General features: G+C 36.5%; 1 protein-coding gene across 1 annotated transcript in view; it reads right to left on the bottom strand.

Annotated features, from left to right (window-relative positions):
• Positions 1 to 16,909, bottom strand: part of SPMIP7 (sperm microtubule inner protein 7) — a gene marked incomplete at both ends in the record, with an annotated part of 56,370 nt that overhangs the window by 21,345 nt on the left and 18,116 nt on the right. Inside the window, 3 exons of the mRNA XM_081244083.1 lie at positions 7,266 to 7,333; positions 8,172 to 8,310; positions 10,622 to 10,698. Coding sequence (XP_081100209.1) covers positions 7,266 to 7,333; positions 8,172 to 8,310; positions 10,622 to 10,698 — 284 coding nt within the window. The remainder of the gene's footprint in view (positions 1 to 7,265; positions 7,334 to 8,171; positions 8,311 to 10,621; positions 10,699 to 16,909) is intronic.

Genomic DNA, 16,909 nt, shown 5'->3' with positions numbered 1-16,909 from the left:
CCAACTTGGATTCCATTTATTTCTTTTTCTTCTCTGATTGCTGTGGCTAAAACTTCCAAAACTAAGTTGAATAATAGCAGTGAGAATGTACAACCTTGTCTTTTTCCTGATCTTCGTGGAAATGGTTTCAGTTGTTCACCACTGAGAGCAATGTTGGCTGTGGGTTCGTCATATATGGCCTTTATTATGTTGAGGTAAGTTCCCTCTGTGCCTACTTTCTGGAGGGTTTTATCATTAATGGGTGTTGAATTTTGTCAAAAGCTTTTTCTGCATCTGTTGAGATGATCATATGGTTTTTCTCCTTCAATTTGTTAATATGGTGTATCATATTAATTGATTTGTGTATATTGAAGAATCCTTGCATTCCTGGGATAAACTCCACTTGATCATGGTGTATGATCCTTTTAATGTGCTGTTGGATTCTGTTTGCTAGTATTTTGTTGAGGACATTTGCATTTATGTTCATCAGTATTACTGGCCTGTAGTTTTCTTTTTTTGTGACATCTTTTTCTAGTTTTGGTATCAGGGTGATGGTGGCCTCGTAGAATGAGCTTGGGAGCGTTCCTCCCTCTGCTATATTTTGGAAGAGTTTGAGAAGGATAGGTGTTAGCTCTTCTCTAAATGTTTGATAGAATTCGCCTGTGAAGCCATCTGGTCTTGGGCTTTTGTTTGTTGGAAGATTTTAAATCACAGCCTCAATTACAGTGCTTGTGATTCGTCAGTTCATATTTTCTATTTCTTCCTGGTTCAGTCTTAGAAGGTTGTGTTTCTCTAAGAATTTGCTCGTTTCTTCCAGGTTGTCCATTTTATTGGCAGAGTCGCTTGTAGTAATCTCTCATGATCCCTGTACTTCTGCAGTGTCAGTTGTTTTGTTACTTCTCCTTTTTCATTTCTAATTCTATTGATTTGAGTCTTCTCTCTTTTTTTCTTGATAAGTCTGGCTAATGGTTTATCAATTTTGTTTATCTTCTCAAAGAACCACTTTTAGTTTTATTGATCTTTACTATTGTTTCACTCATTTGTTTTTCATATCTTTCTGATCTGATATTTATGATTTCTTTCCTACTGTTAACTTTGGGGTTTTGTTTTTGTTTTTGTTTTTTCTTTCTCTAGTTGCTTTAGGTGTAAGGTTAGGTTGTTTATGTGAGATGTGTCTTGTTTCTTGAGGGAGGATTTTATTGCTATAAACTTCCCTCTTAGAGCTGCTTTTTGCTGCATCCCATAGGTTTTGGGTTGCTGTGTTCTGATTGTCAGTTGTTTCTATGTAGTTTTTTATTTCCTCTTTGATTTCCTTAGTGATCTCTTGGTTATTCAGTAGCGTATTGTTTAGCTCCCCATGTGTTTGTATTTTTTAGCTTTTTTCTGTAATTGATATCTAGTCTCATAGTGTTGTGGTAAGAAAAGATACCTGATAAATATTCATTTTCTTAAATTTACCAAGGCTTGATTTGTGACCCAAGATATGATCTATCCTTCAGAATGCTCCATGAGCATTTGAGAATAAAGTGTATTCTGTTGATTTTGGATGGAATGTCCTATAAATATTACTTAAGTCCATCTTGTTTAATGTGTCATTTAAAGCTTATGTTTCCTTATTTATTTTCATTTTGGACGATCTGTCCAGTGGTGAAAGTAGGGTGTTAAAGTCCCCTACTATTATTGTGTTACTGTTGATTTCCCCTTTTACAGCTGTTAGCATTTGGCTTATGTATTGAGGTTCTCCTATGTTGGGTGCATAAATATTTACAATTGTTATATCTTCTTCTTGGATTGATCGCTTGATCATTATGTAGTGTCCTTCTTTGTCTCTTCTAATAGTCTTTATTTTAAAGTCTATTTTGTCTGATATAAGTATTGCTACTCCAGATTTCTTTTGATTTCCATGTGCATGGAATATTTATTTCCATCCCCTCACTTTCGGTCTGTATGCATCCCTAGGTCTGAAGTGGGTCTCTTGTAGACAGCATATATATGGGTCTTGTTTTTGTATCCATTCAGCCAGTCTTTGTCTTTTATTTGGAGCATTTAATCCATTTACATTTAAGGTAATTATTGATATGTATGTTCCTTTTACCATTTTTTTTATTGTTTTGGGTTTGTTTTTGTAGGACTTTTCCTTCTCTTGTGTTTCCTGCCTAGAGAAGTTCCCTTAGCATTTGTTGTAAATCTGGTTTGGTGGTGCTGAATTCTCTTTACTGTAAAGAGAACTGTCTTTAAAGGTTTTAATTTCTCTGTCAAATCTGAATGAGATCCTTGCTGGGTAATCTTGGTTGTAGGTTTTCCCCTTTCATCACTTTAAATATGTCCTGCCACTCCCTTCTGGCTTGCAGAGTTTCTGCTGAAAGATCAGCTGTTAACCTTATGGTGATTCCCTTGTATGTTATTTGCTGTTTTTCCCTTGCTGCTTTTAATGTTTTTTCGGTGTATTTACTTTTTGATAGTTTGATTAATATGTGTTTTGGCATGTTTCTCTTTGGATTTATCCTGTATGGGACTCTCTGTGCTTACTGGACTTGATAGACTATTTCTTTTCCCATATTAGGGAAGCTTTCAACTACAATTCCTTCAAATATTTTCTCAGTGTATTTCTTTTTCTCTTGTTCTTCTGGGACCCTATAATTGGAATGTTGGTGTGTTTAATGTTGTCCCAGAGGTCTCTGACACTGTCCTCAATTATTTTCATTCTTTTTTCTTTATTCTGCTCTGAGGTAGTTATTTCCACCATTTTATTTTCCAGGTCACTTATCAGTTCTTCTACCTCAGTTATTTTGCTATTGATTCCTTCTAGAGAATTTTTAATTTCATTTATTGTGTTGTTCATAATTATTTGTTTGATCTTTGGTTCTTCTAGGTCCTTGTTAAACGTTTCTTTTATTTTCTCCATTCTATTTCCAGGATTTTGGAACATCTTTACTATCATCACTCTGAATTCTTTTTCAGGTAGACTACCTATTTCCTCTTCATTTGTTTGGTCTGGTGGGTTTTTACTTGGCTCCTTTATCTGCTGTGTATTTCTCTGCCTTCTCATTTGGCTTAACTTACTGTGGTTGGGGTCTCCTTTTTGCAGGCTGCAGGTTCGTAGTTCCCGTTGTTTTTGGTGTCCACCCCCAGTGGGTGAGGTTGGTTCAGTGGGTTGTGTAGGCTTCGTGGTGGAGGGGACTGGTGCCTGTGTTCTTGTGGATGAGGCTGGATCTTGTCTTTCTGGTGGGCAGAACTGTGTCCGGTAGTGTGTTTTGGGGTGTCTGTGAATTTATTATGATATTAGGCAGCCTCTATGCTAATGGGTGGGGTTGTGTTCCTATCTTGCTACTTGTTTGGCATGGGGTGTCCAGCACTGGAGCTTGCTGGTGATTGAGTGGAACTGGTTCTTAGCATTGAGATGAAGGTCTCTGGGAGAGCTCTCACTGATTGATATTACATGGGGCTGGGAGGGCTCTGGTTGTCCAATGTCCTGAACTTGGCTCTCCCACCTCAGAGGCTCAGGTCTGATAGCCAGCCAGATCACCAAGACCCTGTCAGCCACACGGCTCAGAAGAAAAGGGAGAAAAAAAAGAGAGAAAGAAAAAATAATAAAATAATTAAAATAAAATATTAAAAAGTATTAAAGAAATAATAAAAAAATTGAAAAGTAATTAAATAAATGAAGAGAGCAACCAAACCAATAAAAAAATCCACGAATGATAACAAGCGCTAAGAACTATACTGACATAAACATAAAAGTCAGAAACAAAAGAGTCGCAGACAGCAAACCCCAAGTCTACATTTGCTCCCAAAGTCGACCACCTCAATTTTGGGATGATTCGTTGTCTATTCAGGTATTCCACAGATGCAGCATAACTTAAGTTGATAGTGGAGATTTAATCTGACGCTCCTGAGGCTGCTGGGAGAGATTTCCCTTTCCCTTCTTTGTTCGCACAGCTCTTGGGGTTCAGCTTTGGATTTGGCCCCTCCTCTGCATGTAGGTTGCCCTCTGGCATCTTTTCTTTGCCCAGACAGGAGGGGGTTAAAGGAGCGGCTGATTAGGAGGCTCTGGCTCACTCAGGCCAGGGAGAGGGAGAGGTGTGGATGTGGGGCGAGCCTGCGGTGGCAGAGGCTGGCGTGATGTTGCAACAGCCTGAGGCATGCCATGTGTTCTTCTGGGAAAGTCGTCCCTGGATTACAGGACCCGGCAGTGGTGGGCTGCACAGGCTCCCAGGAGGGGAGGTGTGGACAGTGACCTGTGGTGTCACACAGGCTTCTTGGTGGCTGCAGCAGCGGCCTTAGCATTTCATGTCCGTCTCTGGTGTCTGCACTGATAGCCGTGGCTTGTGCCTGTCTCTGGAGCTTGTTTAGGCAGTGCTCTGAATCCCCTCTCCTCATGCACCCTGAAAAAATGGTCTCTTGACTCTTAGGCAGTTCCAGACTTTTCCCCAGACTCCCTCCCGGCCAACTGTGGTGCACTAGCCCCTTTCAGGCTGTGTTCACTCAGCCAAGCCCAGTCCTCTCCCCGGGGTCTGACTTCTGAAGTCCGAGCTTCAGCTCCCAGCCCCGCCCACCCCAGCGGTCGAGCAGACAAGCCTCTCGGGCTGGTGAGTGTGGGTCGGCACCGATCCTCTGTGCAGGAATCTCTCCACTTTGCCCTCTGCACCCCTGTTGCTGCGCTCTCCTCCGTGGCTCCAAAGCTTCTCCCTGCCACCCACCCTCTGTCTCTACCAATGAAGGATCTTCCTACTGTGTGGAAGCTTTTCCTCCTTCACAGCTCCCTCCCAGTGGTGCAGGTCCCGTCCCATCCCTATTCTTTTGTCTCTGTTTTTTCTTTTTTCTTTTGTCCTATCCAGGTACGTGGGTAGGGCAAAAGAAAAAGGGTACGTGGGGAGTTTCTTGACTTTTGGGAGGTCTGAGGTCTTCTGCCAGCGTTCAGTAGGTGTTCTGTATGAGTTGTTCCATGTGTAGATGTATTTTTGATGTATTTGTGGGGAGGAAGTCTTACTCCTCATCTTGAAGGTCCTCCAAAAAATCCTTCTTTAAAGGGCAATTTATGCTGGTTTTATTGAAGTGCTACATAGAGTTGTTAAAGATTTGAAAAATGTCACCTTTGATATTATTTTTCCATAACTTAAATTTATTAATAACTTACTAATTTTGCTGACTAAGGCCTAAAATCTCCCATATTTTGCTTTGCAATTAATGATGGATTAGGTAAATATAAAATTAAATGTACAAGATTAAAAACCCTCCCATTGAAGTGATGATCAAATTGACCATCATCAAACCAGAACATCATATGAAACTCCAGGGAACAAAAGATGGGATTATCTCACTGTGGACACATGCATTCTTCTTATGCATTATCTGTCTGTCTCACACTATTCTTCATAACTGGCCACAGTATTTGTTGCAAAATACACATATCTGTTTAAAGTTCCATGTGATTCATTCTTATGTTTTCTGTTCTATTTAATTTTCACAAAATGCTGGTTGTGACTCTCCACTAATGGGTTGCAGGCTACAAATCACTCATTAGTCTGCTCAGCAGTCTACTCACTAAACTGGGACAGAAAAAACTGCCGAGTCATGCTGAGAAATGAGTCCCTGGCTCAGATCATAAGTGAGAATTGACTTCAAATGTTTTAAAGAGATAAATATGAAAAGCAAAACTTTAATTATTTTTAGGAAAAAAAAGTAAATGAAGGATAATATCCTTTTTACTTCTGGATAGGGAAAGATCTATTAAAAATTCCACAAATATAACAAGGTATGGAGGTAAATATTGATGAATTCAGTTATATTAAAATTCTGAACTTCAGTTCAGCAAAGGGCACTATAGAATAGAAAAGTCACAGCCTAGAAGGAGGTATGCATATTACCAATAAAGGATTTTAATCCAGAATAATAGACTTAAAAATTTCTATAATCGATCAGTAAAAGACAAAATATATGAACAAGTAAGTTATACATGTGAACATGCAGTAAGTTACAAATTACAAAAAAAATTGTTATTAGTAATCAGGTAAATGTTAAAATTATAATGAAGTACAATTTCATGCTTCTAAAATTAGAATTTTTCTAATTTGAAAATTCCAAACGCTGGCCACAAAGTGCAGTAGTGGGAATTCAAGCATTGCTGATGGTTGGTCCATTGGTAAAACTCATTTGGAGAATTACGTAGCAATATTTAGAACACAAAGAAGTTTACACCTCTTGATGTAGCAATTGTAGATGTAAGGATGTCTATATAAAACCCAGAAATAGCTTTATACTTTATAAAGATATGGGGACACTGTTTCCAACTCCAACAGAAATCAGACAAAAAATTAAGTTATGAGAACGGATGAATAAATTGTGGTATAACGATTCAATGGAAGACTATGCGTCAGAGAAAATGAACACCTAGAGATGTCAGCATGAGTATCACAAACACAGTACTGAACAAAAATGTTAAGTTGTATGTATATACGTTTGATACCACTTATAAACATGGAACACTTATTTACCACTTGTAAACATGGAGCACAATTCCACATCTTGGTTAAGAATAACACATATGCTTTAAGGGTGCATGAAAATGTGAAACCTCACAGCCGGAATAATGGTGATCCCTTAGGAAGACACATGTGCTTAGAGAGAAGTACGTAGGGGCTTCTGTGGTGTTAGTAATGGTTTGTTTTTATAGTTGGGAAGTAGACACGCAGATTATATCATATTTTTATTTTACATTTTTATATAGGAATTATTCAAAGATAAATTAAAGAAATAAAAACAGAGATGATGGCTGCATTGTGGGTCAAAAGAAGAAAAAAGAGACAAAATAGTGACATTTTCAAAGACAGAAACACCAAGTTTTTTAGACTAAATGCACAAAATTACCTACGTGGAAAAATTAGTAATAAATCATTGTTTCTAGCATTAATAGAACTCAAAATAACTATATGATACAAAAGTTGATAGAAAATAATTCATAATCCCTTGAAGTCCATGCATTTTACAACATTATAATTCTTCATATCAAGTGACATATAAAACACTCTTTATTTTTAAATGGTTGTGGTATATTTGATAGTCTAAGTTTTAAGAAGGGTTAAGAGAAAACAAGAGAAAGCTGGCAACAGTGAGTGACTGAACTGGGATTTGTGCTCTCTTTCCAGCCACAGGGATGAAGTCCTAGGGCCTCTGGGATGCTTTCCGGAGGACATGCCCCTCACCCATGGGCTAGAGCCTCTGATTCTTATGATACATATGTGACAGCAAAAGGTCTACTGATGAGAACATTAGGAGATAAAACTTACAAGTTGACTGGTTTGACTGGTGCCAAGAAAGATCTTGTCTGAAATCTGTCCCATAGTCCACCAACCATCTAAAATCACCATCAAAATGAATGACAAGCATTTAACCAAGTTACTGTAATTTCTAGTATTTAAGTTCCAATTACTGTAATCTCTAGTATATATGTTCTAAGTTACTGTAATTTCTAGTATACAAGCTTCAGTCCTCTCGTATCACAGGCAAGAGCCCCAGTCACCCAATGGAAAGCACTCCCCGAGCACCCTTATTCACTCCGGGGGTTGCTCCAGAGCCACTCCTGGTCTCTGCTCTGCTCGCAGACCCTCAGGGTCAGTTTGTTTTCTCACAGCTGGAATCTGCCTCGTTAGCCACCTCCTTTGGGCTGAAGCCCTTGTGAAAGGTCTGGTTTGGATTTTCATCCCAAGACTGTGCTTTCTTGGCTCCCCCTTAGCCCATGCTCCACAGCCCCAGGCTAGTCTCCCCCACCCAGAGCCATCATCTTAGACCATCACCTCACCAGGAAGGACTTTGGATACAAGTATAATTCAACACTAAACAATATGTAATAAAAGACCAATTTTCACAAGGTATAAAAATATTTTAAAGGAGTTGAGAGATCCTTAAACATAGTTATAGGAATCCAGGCACATTTTTGGTCCTTTAATTGGTTTTAATTTCTGTGCACAAATCCTGTGCTGAGATTTTATATTAAAGCTATACTTTTCCTCCTAATTATCCTTCTTCTCTGTAAAAGCTGAAGTTTTTCAAGATACTTTGGGCTTCTTAACCTGTAGTTCACAAACCTCTTAAGAGTCCATGTTTAGAGCTGTATTTCAATATAATTGATTTCCTTTTTAGTTTTGTGTACTTTCATGTATTAAAAAACTTCATTATGAGAGATGATCACTGACCTGAGTTATTGCTGGCAATCCTTCATATCTTTTCAGTGTAAAACACTGTGAGATAGGGTCAGCAGCTTTTTCCACTGTTGTTTCTTCTGGATCAAGTTTTGGTGGTAGCATCTCGTCCCAAGGAACTATTTCATAAGCCCTATGAAATTATTAAATAATGACATTTTATGAAAAATACATATTCAGTTGGCACAGTTCTTAACAATATCATATTCTATTGTAGGAAGAATTCTCAACTGCCCCCCAACATTCCTGCCCCTGGTGTACATACTCTATGTAGTCACCTCCCCTCAAGTGTGGGCAGAGCAAATGTATATGGTAGGGTATCACGCCTATGATAGTTTATATGGCAACTTTATATGGTAAAAAGAGATTGTGCACAGATAATTAAGGTCCCTAATCAGTTGAATTTGAGTTAATAATAAAAAAAAGGCAGATTATCCTAAGTGGTTCTGACCTAAACAGGTGACCCCTAAAAAGAAGCAAGAAAACAGCAGCAGACACACTTCAGTTATCCTTAAACACATCCTGTGAGTCCTAGAGCTGCGCTGAGCTGAATTCTGCCAACAATCCGAATGATCCTGGGAGACTGGGACTCAGCCGCTGCTGACATCTTGATTTCAGCCTGAGAAACCCTGAGCATTGAACTCAGCGGGGACTTGTCAGCACGTCTGTCTTATGCAAACGTGAGATACTAAATGGGCATGAGGTACAGCCGCCATATTGTGGTAATCTGTTACACAGCAATAGAAAACTAATGCATACACTTATATGCATCTTACACTTTACCAAAAAAAATTTCATTTGAGCTTTGCAGCAGGGCAAGAAGAACATTAATTTACAAATAAATAAGCTATGGCTTAGAAAACTGAATTTGTTTGCTTAAGGTCACTCAGCCACTGATGGTTGAAGTTAGACCTCTGATATTGATTACCTGCCACTGAGGGGTCAGTAACATTCACATGATGTTCACCCCCCTGCCCCTAAAGCACTTTCTTAGTTTGCCACCCGAGCACTAGGTCTCTGCATTTCCTCCCTCCATCACCCCATTGGTTCCCTCCTCTCAGTCCCTTTTGCTGGCACCCCCCCACCATTTTTCTCCTCTTTCTTGATGTACAGATGCCAGGACTCAAGCTCTGTTCTTCTCCTCTGGCTCATCCAGTGTTGGGGCTTGACATCCCTGCCCATAAGCCATGACACCCAGACTTGTTCCTCCAGCCCAGACCTCTCCCCCAGACTGCAGACCCACAGACCCCGTTGCCTACTTGACACATCCACTTGGATGTCTAATGAGCATCTTTATATTCAGCACATTTAAAACTGACCTCTGATCTTTCCCTCCAAACCTGCTCCACCTGCCTTCCTCTTGATAAGTGATGGCTTCAGTCTATCCAGCTGCAGAGCCCTAAACCTTGGAATCATTCTCCATGCCTCTTTCTTTCAGACTCACAATCTCCAGTCTGGAAACTGTGTTGACTCTGCTCTCAAAATGTATCCACAGGCCAGCAACTGCTACAACTTCCTACCACGCTCCTCCCAAACGCCGTTATCTCTGACCTAGCTGACAGCAGCAACCTTCTGCCTGGTCTCCCAGCTTCTCCCCTCACCCAGCCCACCTTGAACCCAGCAGCCACCATGACTACTTTGATACACAAGTCTGATCTGGCCACTTCACTGCTAACACCCTACTGTTTACAATCTCTTCAAGTGCCCAGCAAGATCTGGTTCCTGGGCACACCCTGACCTCTTCTTTTGCTACCCCTCTCTTACTGCACTGTAGACCCCTGGCCTTTGATCTTCCTTGACACCTCAATCACACCTCTGACACAGGGCTTTTGCTCTATGGTCCCTTTGACTGGGAAGTAGTCAATCCAGATATCTGCACATCACCCACTTCCAAGTTCCTGCTCAAATCTCATCGCTCAGGGAGGCCTACCCAGACCTCCTAGTTATTATGGAAGCCTTTTACTCCACACAGGACACTCTTGATATTCTTATCCTGTTCTGTTTTTTCTCTCCGATTTTTTCATTGACTCATCACCTTCTAAGATATGATCTATTTACTTATTATGTTTGTGGCTTATTGTCCGTCTCCCTTTAGAGTGAGTGAGGGCATGGACACATAACAGATACTCTATATGATTTTTGACTGAGTAAAAAAGTTCTCCTTCAAACTTCTCTGCTCTCATTTTCTATGATGCTGGACATCTTTATCTCGTCCTCTCTCTCTGAGCCTTTCCTTTCTGCTTTGGTTTTATTTTTCTATTAAATATAGGTTTTCTTCCTTTAACTGTTTATTTTAGCAATCACTGTAAGTAAGTAAAGAATCGTGTCTGAGAGTCTTTGAATTCCTCACAGGATCCAGGATATTGTGGACACAAAGGAGTTGTGTTATTAAAGAAAAAAGAAATACATTTTTAAATCAAATTCTATTGGGGAAAAATGCTTACTTTTGTGTAGAGGACTTGTAAAATGAGTCTTTTGCATTATATTTCTTGTTTGATTGTAAAAGTGGTTCTCCATCATCCTAGAAGGGGTGAATAATAAGTTTAAAAAGATTAGATGTAAATGAAAATTGCTAATGTTTTATATTCACCATGCTTTCTTTTTCTCTCTTTCTGCATTTTTCTTCTTTCAAAGCACGTCTTGGATCCACCAGATTTAATGCTTTCCTACTTTCCTCTATTGTCTTGGAAATTTACATTGTGTGTGTGTGTGTGTGTGTGTGTGTATACTCCTACTAATTAAATTAAAATTTACAAATATATGTTATTCTACTCATTTCTGATTTTTGGCTTAATAATTTTTTTAAGATTGAAATGTATGTAATTAATTTTAGACCTTTCTTGCTTTCTAATATATACACAAAAGACTATTTTTTTCTTCTTAGCAGAGTTGTAACTCCTTTATACAAAATTTGATATGTTTCATTTTCAAATTTATCATTCAGTTTAAAACATTTTCTAATTTCTCCTGTGATTTCTTCTTTGATCCATGGATTATTTAGAATTGTGGTGTTTAACTTAAAAATATTTGATGCTTTCCTAGACATCTTATAGTTATTTATTTTTAATTTAACTCTGTGGTGGTTTGAGAACATATATAGTAAATTACAGTCACTGATTTTTGAATGCTAAACAAATCTTGCAATCCTGGAATAATCCCCACTTACTTGTGATGTATCATCCTTTTTATATATTACCAAATTCAATATAGTAAAATTTTGCTAAGGATTTTTTTGTCTGTTCATATCAGACTAATTTTTGTTGTAATATCTTTTTCATATTTTGGTGACAGGCTTCTTTTGTCCTCAAATATATTATTTGGGTAAAATTATATTATTTCTTCCTTAAATATCTGATCTTGCCCATCAGTAAAACTATCTAGCCCTGGAGTTTTTTCTGTAGAAAGTGTTTTGATAATCAATTAAACTATTTAATAGATATAGGGCTACTCAGACTTTCTTATTATGTCAGTTTTGTTGTGTTTTCAAGGAATTTTCTCAGCTTAGCTAAGTTGTCAGATTGACTGGCATAAAGTTGTTTATCATATCCTTTATTAAAAAAATAAACTGTATTGAGGTATAATATACTGCAATGAACTAAATTCGATAAATGCACACAATTTGATGAGATATTATAGCTGTGTATACCCATGAAAACACAACAGACAAAATTCAGAGCATTTATATTTTGCAGAAGTATTTCTCATGCTCCTTTGCATCCATATCTCCGCCTGTTCCCAGGCCAGGGCAAAAAATGATCTGCTTTTTGTCACTCTATATTGGTTTGCATTTTTAGAGCTTTATGTAAGTAGAATCAGTTGGTATGTAATAGTTTGTTTCTGGCTACTTTCATTCAGTATAATGATTTTGAGATTCATTCATGTGGTTGCATGTATCAGTAGATTTTTATTGCTGAATACTATTCCATTGTATGACTATGCCACAATTTGTTCATACTTTCCCATGCATGTGAACATTTGTTTCCACATTTTGGCAATTATGAATAAAGCTGCTTTGAATATTTATGTTCAAGTCATTGTGTGGACATACATTTAAATTTGTCTTGGGTAAATATCTAGGAGTAGAATGGCTGGGACACTTGATAGGTGTGTGTTTAACTTCTAAACAAAGTGTTGAAGAGCTTCCAAAGTATCTGTAATGTTTCACAATCCCACCAGCAGTGTGTGAGAGTTCCAGTGTTCTGGATCCTTGTCAACACCTGGAATTTTCAGTCTTTTAAGTTTTAGCCATTGTGGTTATATACAGTTTTTCACTAATGACTCAGCACGTTGAACATCTTTTCATGTATTTTTAGCCATTCTTACTTTTATTGTGAAGTGTCTGTTCAGATGTTTTGTTCACTTTTCACTTGGGTTGTTTGTCTTGTTATTGATTGATTTTAAGAGGTTTTTATACATTATAGATACAAATCCTTTGTCATATATGTGATTGTGAATATTTTCCCATTGTGTGGCTTGCTGTTTCATTTTCATAACAATGCATTTTGAAAATCTAAATATTTAAAAAAATTTACAATCTTAATTTTATATTGAGGCCTATTATCCATTTTAAGGTTAATTTTTTGTATATGTTAATATAGTAAAACTTGATTTTTTTCCCCATAGGATATCCAGTTGTTTTAGTAATATATTAAGACTTCCCTTTCTTCACTAAAATGCTTTGGCACATTAAAAAAATCAAATGGCAATATATTAGGTGGCTCCACTTCTGGACTCTCTTTTATGTTCCGTTAATCTGTATCTATGATTTTCCCTTTGGTACTGATTATTGTAATTTTATAGTAAGACTTGAAATGAGGTGGCATAAATCCTCCAAGTTTATTCTTCTTATTCAAAATTGTTTTAGCTATCTTAGGTTTCTGTTTTATATTGATTTTATAATCAGCTTGCCAATTTCTTCAAAAGTGCCTCTTAAGATTTTGATGGAGTTTGCACTGAAACTATCTATAGATCAACTGGGGAAGCATTAACATATTAACAATAATAAGTCTTTCAGTCCATAAATCTGGTTTGCTTTCCATTTATTTAGGTCTTCTTTAATTGATTTCATTCAGCAATGTACTCTAGTTGTCAGTGAAGAAAATGTGCATGTGCATGTGTTTCACTAAATTCTGTGTTGATTTTGGCCCTATTGTAAACAGAATCTTTTGAAATTTCATTTTCCAATTGTTGCCTTCTGATATGCACAAATACAACTGGTTTTTGTATATTAGCAATAAACCTATACCTTTAATAAATTCAGCTATTACCTTTAGTAGTTGTTTTGAAGATTCCTGAGGATTTTCTATAAATATTATGTCATCTCTATGTAAAGATAGATTTGTTTCTTCCTTTCCAATATTTATGACTTCTATCTCTCTTCCTTACCCTGATGCAATAGCCATTACCTCCATTGGATGGAAAATAAAAGTGGTAAGAGCAGGCATTTTTGTATTGTTCCTGATTTTAGAGAAAGAAAATTGTCTTTCATCATTACTTTAGCCTTAGTTTATCACAGATGCCTTAAATGTCAGGTTGAGGAAGTCCCCTAATAAATCTAATTTGTTGAGAGTTTTTATTACAAATGAATATTGATTTTTCCCTTATTCCTAAGAATAGTCTTGGTTATTTCTGATTCTTTGGTTTCTGTATCCATTTTATAAAGAAATTTTCATTTTCCACAAATACACAGATAGTATATTGATTGAAATTGCATTGAAACTATAAATCAACTTAGAAAGGTCTAAAAAAATTTTAAATGTTGAGTCTTCCAATCCAGATAATAGTATATTTCTCTATATATTTGAGTATTTTTAAATGTCTCTCAATACACTTACTAGTTTTGCCACAGGTTTCTTGAATATATTTTGTTAGATTTATTACTCAATAGTTAATAATTTTGATGCAATTTTAAATGATAGCTTAAAATTTTTAAAAATGTTCTGCTTCTCACTGATATTTAGAATACAATTAATGATTTTATAATAATATTTATTTCTAGAAACCTCATTACACTCATTTTTTAATTTTAGTAAGTTAACTGCAGATTTAATTGGATTTTTAACATGCATAATCATATTATCAAGAATAATAGATTTGTTTAACACTTTTTAAGTTTTATACTATTTTTATGTTTCTTTGATTTGGCTGGCTAGGAACTCCAATGTGTAGAGTTCAAATATTGTTTGATTTACCTTTTCATAGATATCTATTGTTAATTTGAGGATAATTTTCAGTTCTTTTCATCAAACTTTTTTCTTTTTTTGCCTATGTTTAGATGAGTATGTGACTTTTCTACTGTGATACCGTTAGTTATGTTCACCGGTTTCCTAAAGTTAAGCAAATCTTACATTGCTGGGGTAGACTTAACTTTACCATGATGTAGTAACCACGTGCTATATTGCTAGACCCTAAACATGTGTGTGCATCTTCAGTCTTTACCTGATACCTTTCATTACTGATTTCTACCCTAATTCATTTGCAATCAGAGCATATTCTGTGTATAATTTCAATTCTTTTAATTTATTGATTTGTTTTATGTCCCAGAATACAATTTACCTTGGTGAACCGTCTGTGTGAATTGAAAAGAATTCCTATTCTGCTGTTGTTGTGTGGACTATACCAAGTAGGTCAAGTCAGTCAATAATGTTTTTTTATATCTTCTTTTTTTTTTGCGGTACGCGGGCCTCTCACTGTTGTGGCCTCTCCCATTGCGGAGCACAGGCTCTGGATGTGCAGGCTCAGCGGCCATGGCTCACGGGCCCAGCTGCTCCGTGGCATGTGGGATCCTCCCGGACCAGGGAACGAACCCGTGTCCCCTGCAACGGCAGGTGGACTCTCAACCACTGCGCCACCAGGGAAGCCCCCATATCTTCTTTTTATATCTTCTTTATCTTCACTTTTATCTTCACTTTTTTTTCTGTCTACCTTTTCTATCAGTTACTAAGAATGGAGTGTTTAAATCTCTGATAGTGATTGTGGATCTGCTTTTCAGTTCCATCAGTTTTTGCTTCATGTATTTGAGTTGCGTTATTAGGTCATTTTATAACTTGACTTTTATTATCATGGAATATCTATCTGGTAAAATTTCTTGTTCTGAAATCTACTTCATTTGATTTTATTACAGATATTTCTGTCTTCTTTAACTCTTTTTTGTTCAGTATATATTTTCCCATCTTAAACTTTTATCTATTTCTATTTAACATGGTTTTCTTGTAGCCAGAATATAGCTGGGTATTAATTTTTTTATCCAACATAAATATTGCTGACTTTAAATTTAATTATATATAGTTAGAGTCAATATAGCAATTGACATAATTTGGTTTAAATCTAGCTTTAAAATCTAGCTTTATTTACTATTTGTTTCACCTGCTCCTTTTCCTTTTGCATTACTTTGTTTTGGATTAGTTAAGGTAATATTTTCCCTCTTTACAGTTTAATTTTATCTCTGCCTATTAGCTTTCTTTCTCTCTTTCCTTCCTTGCTTCCTTTCTCTCTCTCTCTCTCTTTCTTTCCTTTATCATGGTCACTCTAGGATTTACAATACACATCTTTAATTCTAGGGTTTACAGTATATTACACCATTTCACAAATGGTGTAAAAATTACAACAGCATATCCCCATTTTCATCCTGACATTCCCTGGATTACTGTTATACAGTTTACTCCTACATATGCTATAACTTCTAACTACTTGTAATGGTTGTTTCTTTAACAGTCAGTACACTTTAACTAAATTAAAAACAAAACATAGTATTTTATTTTTACCCACATATTTACCATTTCTGCTGATCTCAAATCCATTTCATTGTGGAAACTCAAATTTCCATATACTTTAGTTTTTTCTATCTGAAGAACTTCCTTTACGTCTGCTAGCAATGAATTTTCTCAGCTTGGTTTTTCTGAAAATGTCCTTGTGTGTGTTTTGACTTTATTTTTGGAATGTGTTATTTCTGGTTAAAGTATTCACAGTTGATTTTTTAAAAATTTCAAATGTGTCTTCATTTTATTCTGGCTTGCACAGATTCTGACAAGAAACCTACTGTCATTCTTACATGTGTTCCTCTGTACATATTTTTTTTCTCTAACTATTTTAGGATTTTCTCTTTATCACTGTTTTTCCACAATGTGATTGATGTGCATGGTTTTATTTATCTTTACTCAGCTTGGCATTTGCTGAATTTTTGGGATCTGAAGATTTATAATTTTCTTCAGTTAGGAAAAATTTGGGCCATTATTTCCCCAAATATTTTTTTCCCACCTTCCTTTTTACCCTGGAATTCCAAATACATGTATGTTAGACTGCTTGACACTGTCCCACAGCTGACTGATGCTTTATTTGTTAATTTTCTCTCTGTATTTCATGTTCGAGTTTCTACTGCTATGTCTTTAATTTCACTGACCTTTTATTCTGCAGTGTCTACTCTGTTCTTGAAGCTATCCATTTATCTTTCATTTTAGACATGGTGTTTTTCTCTAGAAGTCCTTCTGAGTCTTGTTTGTATGGGCCATTTTCCATCTCATCATAGTTGTGGTCTCCTCTACATCCTGAATGTAGGGAACACATTTGTAATAGCTGCTTGAACATATCCCTGTCTGCTTGTTTCTTCATGTCTGTCACTTCTGTGTCTGGCATTACTGACTTACTTCTGCTCCTGACTATGGGTAATATTTTTCTTCTCCTTTGCATAAAAATAATTTTTAATTGAGTTTTGCTTATTTTGAATGTTAGTTTAT

Source organism: Mesoplodon bidens (assembly GCF_964165515.1).
Source record: "Mesoplodon bidens genome assembly, chromosome: 9".
NCBI classification, from domain to species: Eukaryota; Metazoa; Chordata; class Mammalia; order Artiodactyla; family Ziphiidae; genus Mesoplodon; species Mesoplodon bidens.
The sequence above is the reverse complement of the archived record's forward strand: the minus strand, read 5'-3'. Positions and strand labels throughout refer to the sequence as shown.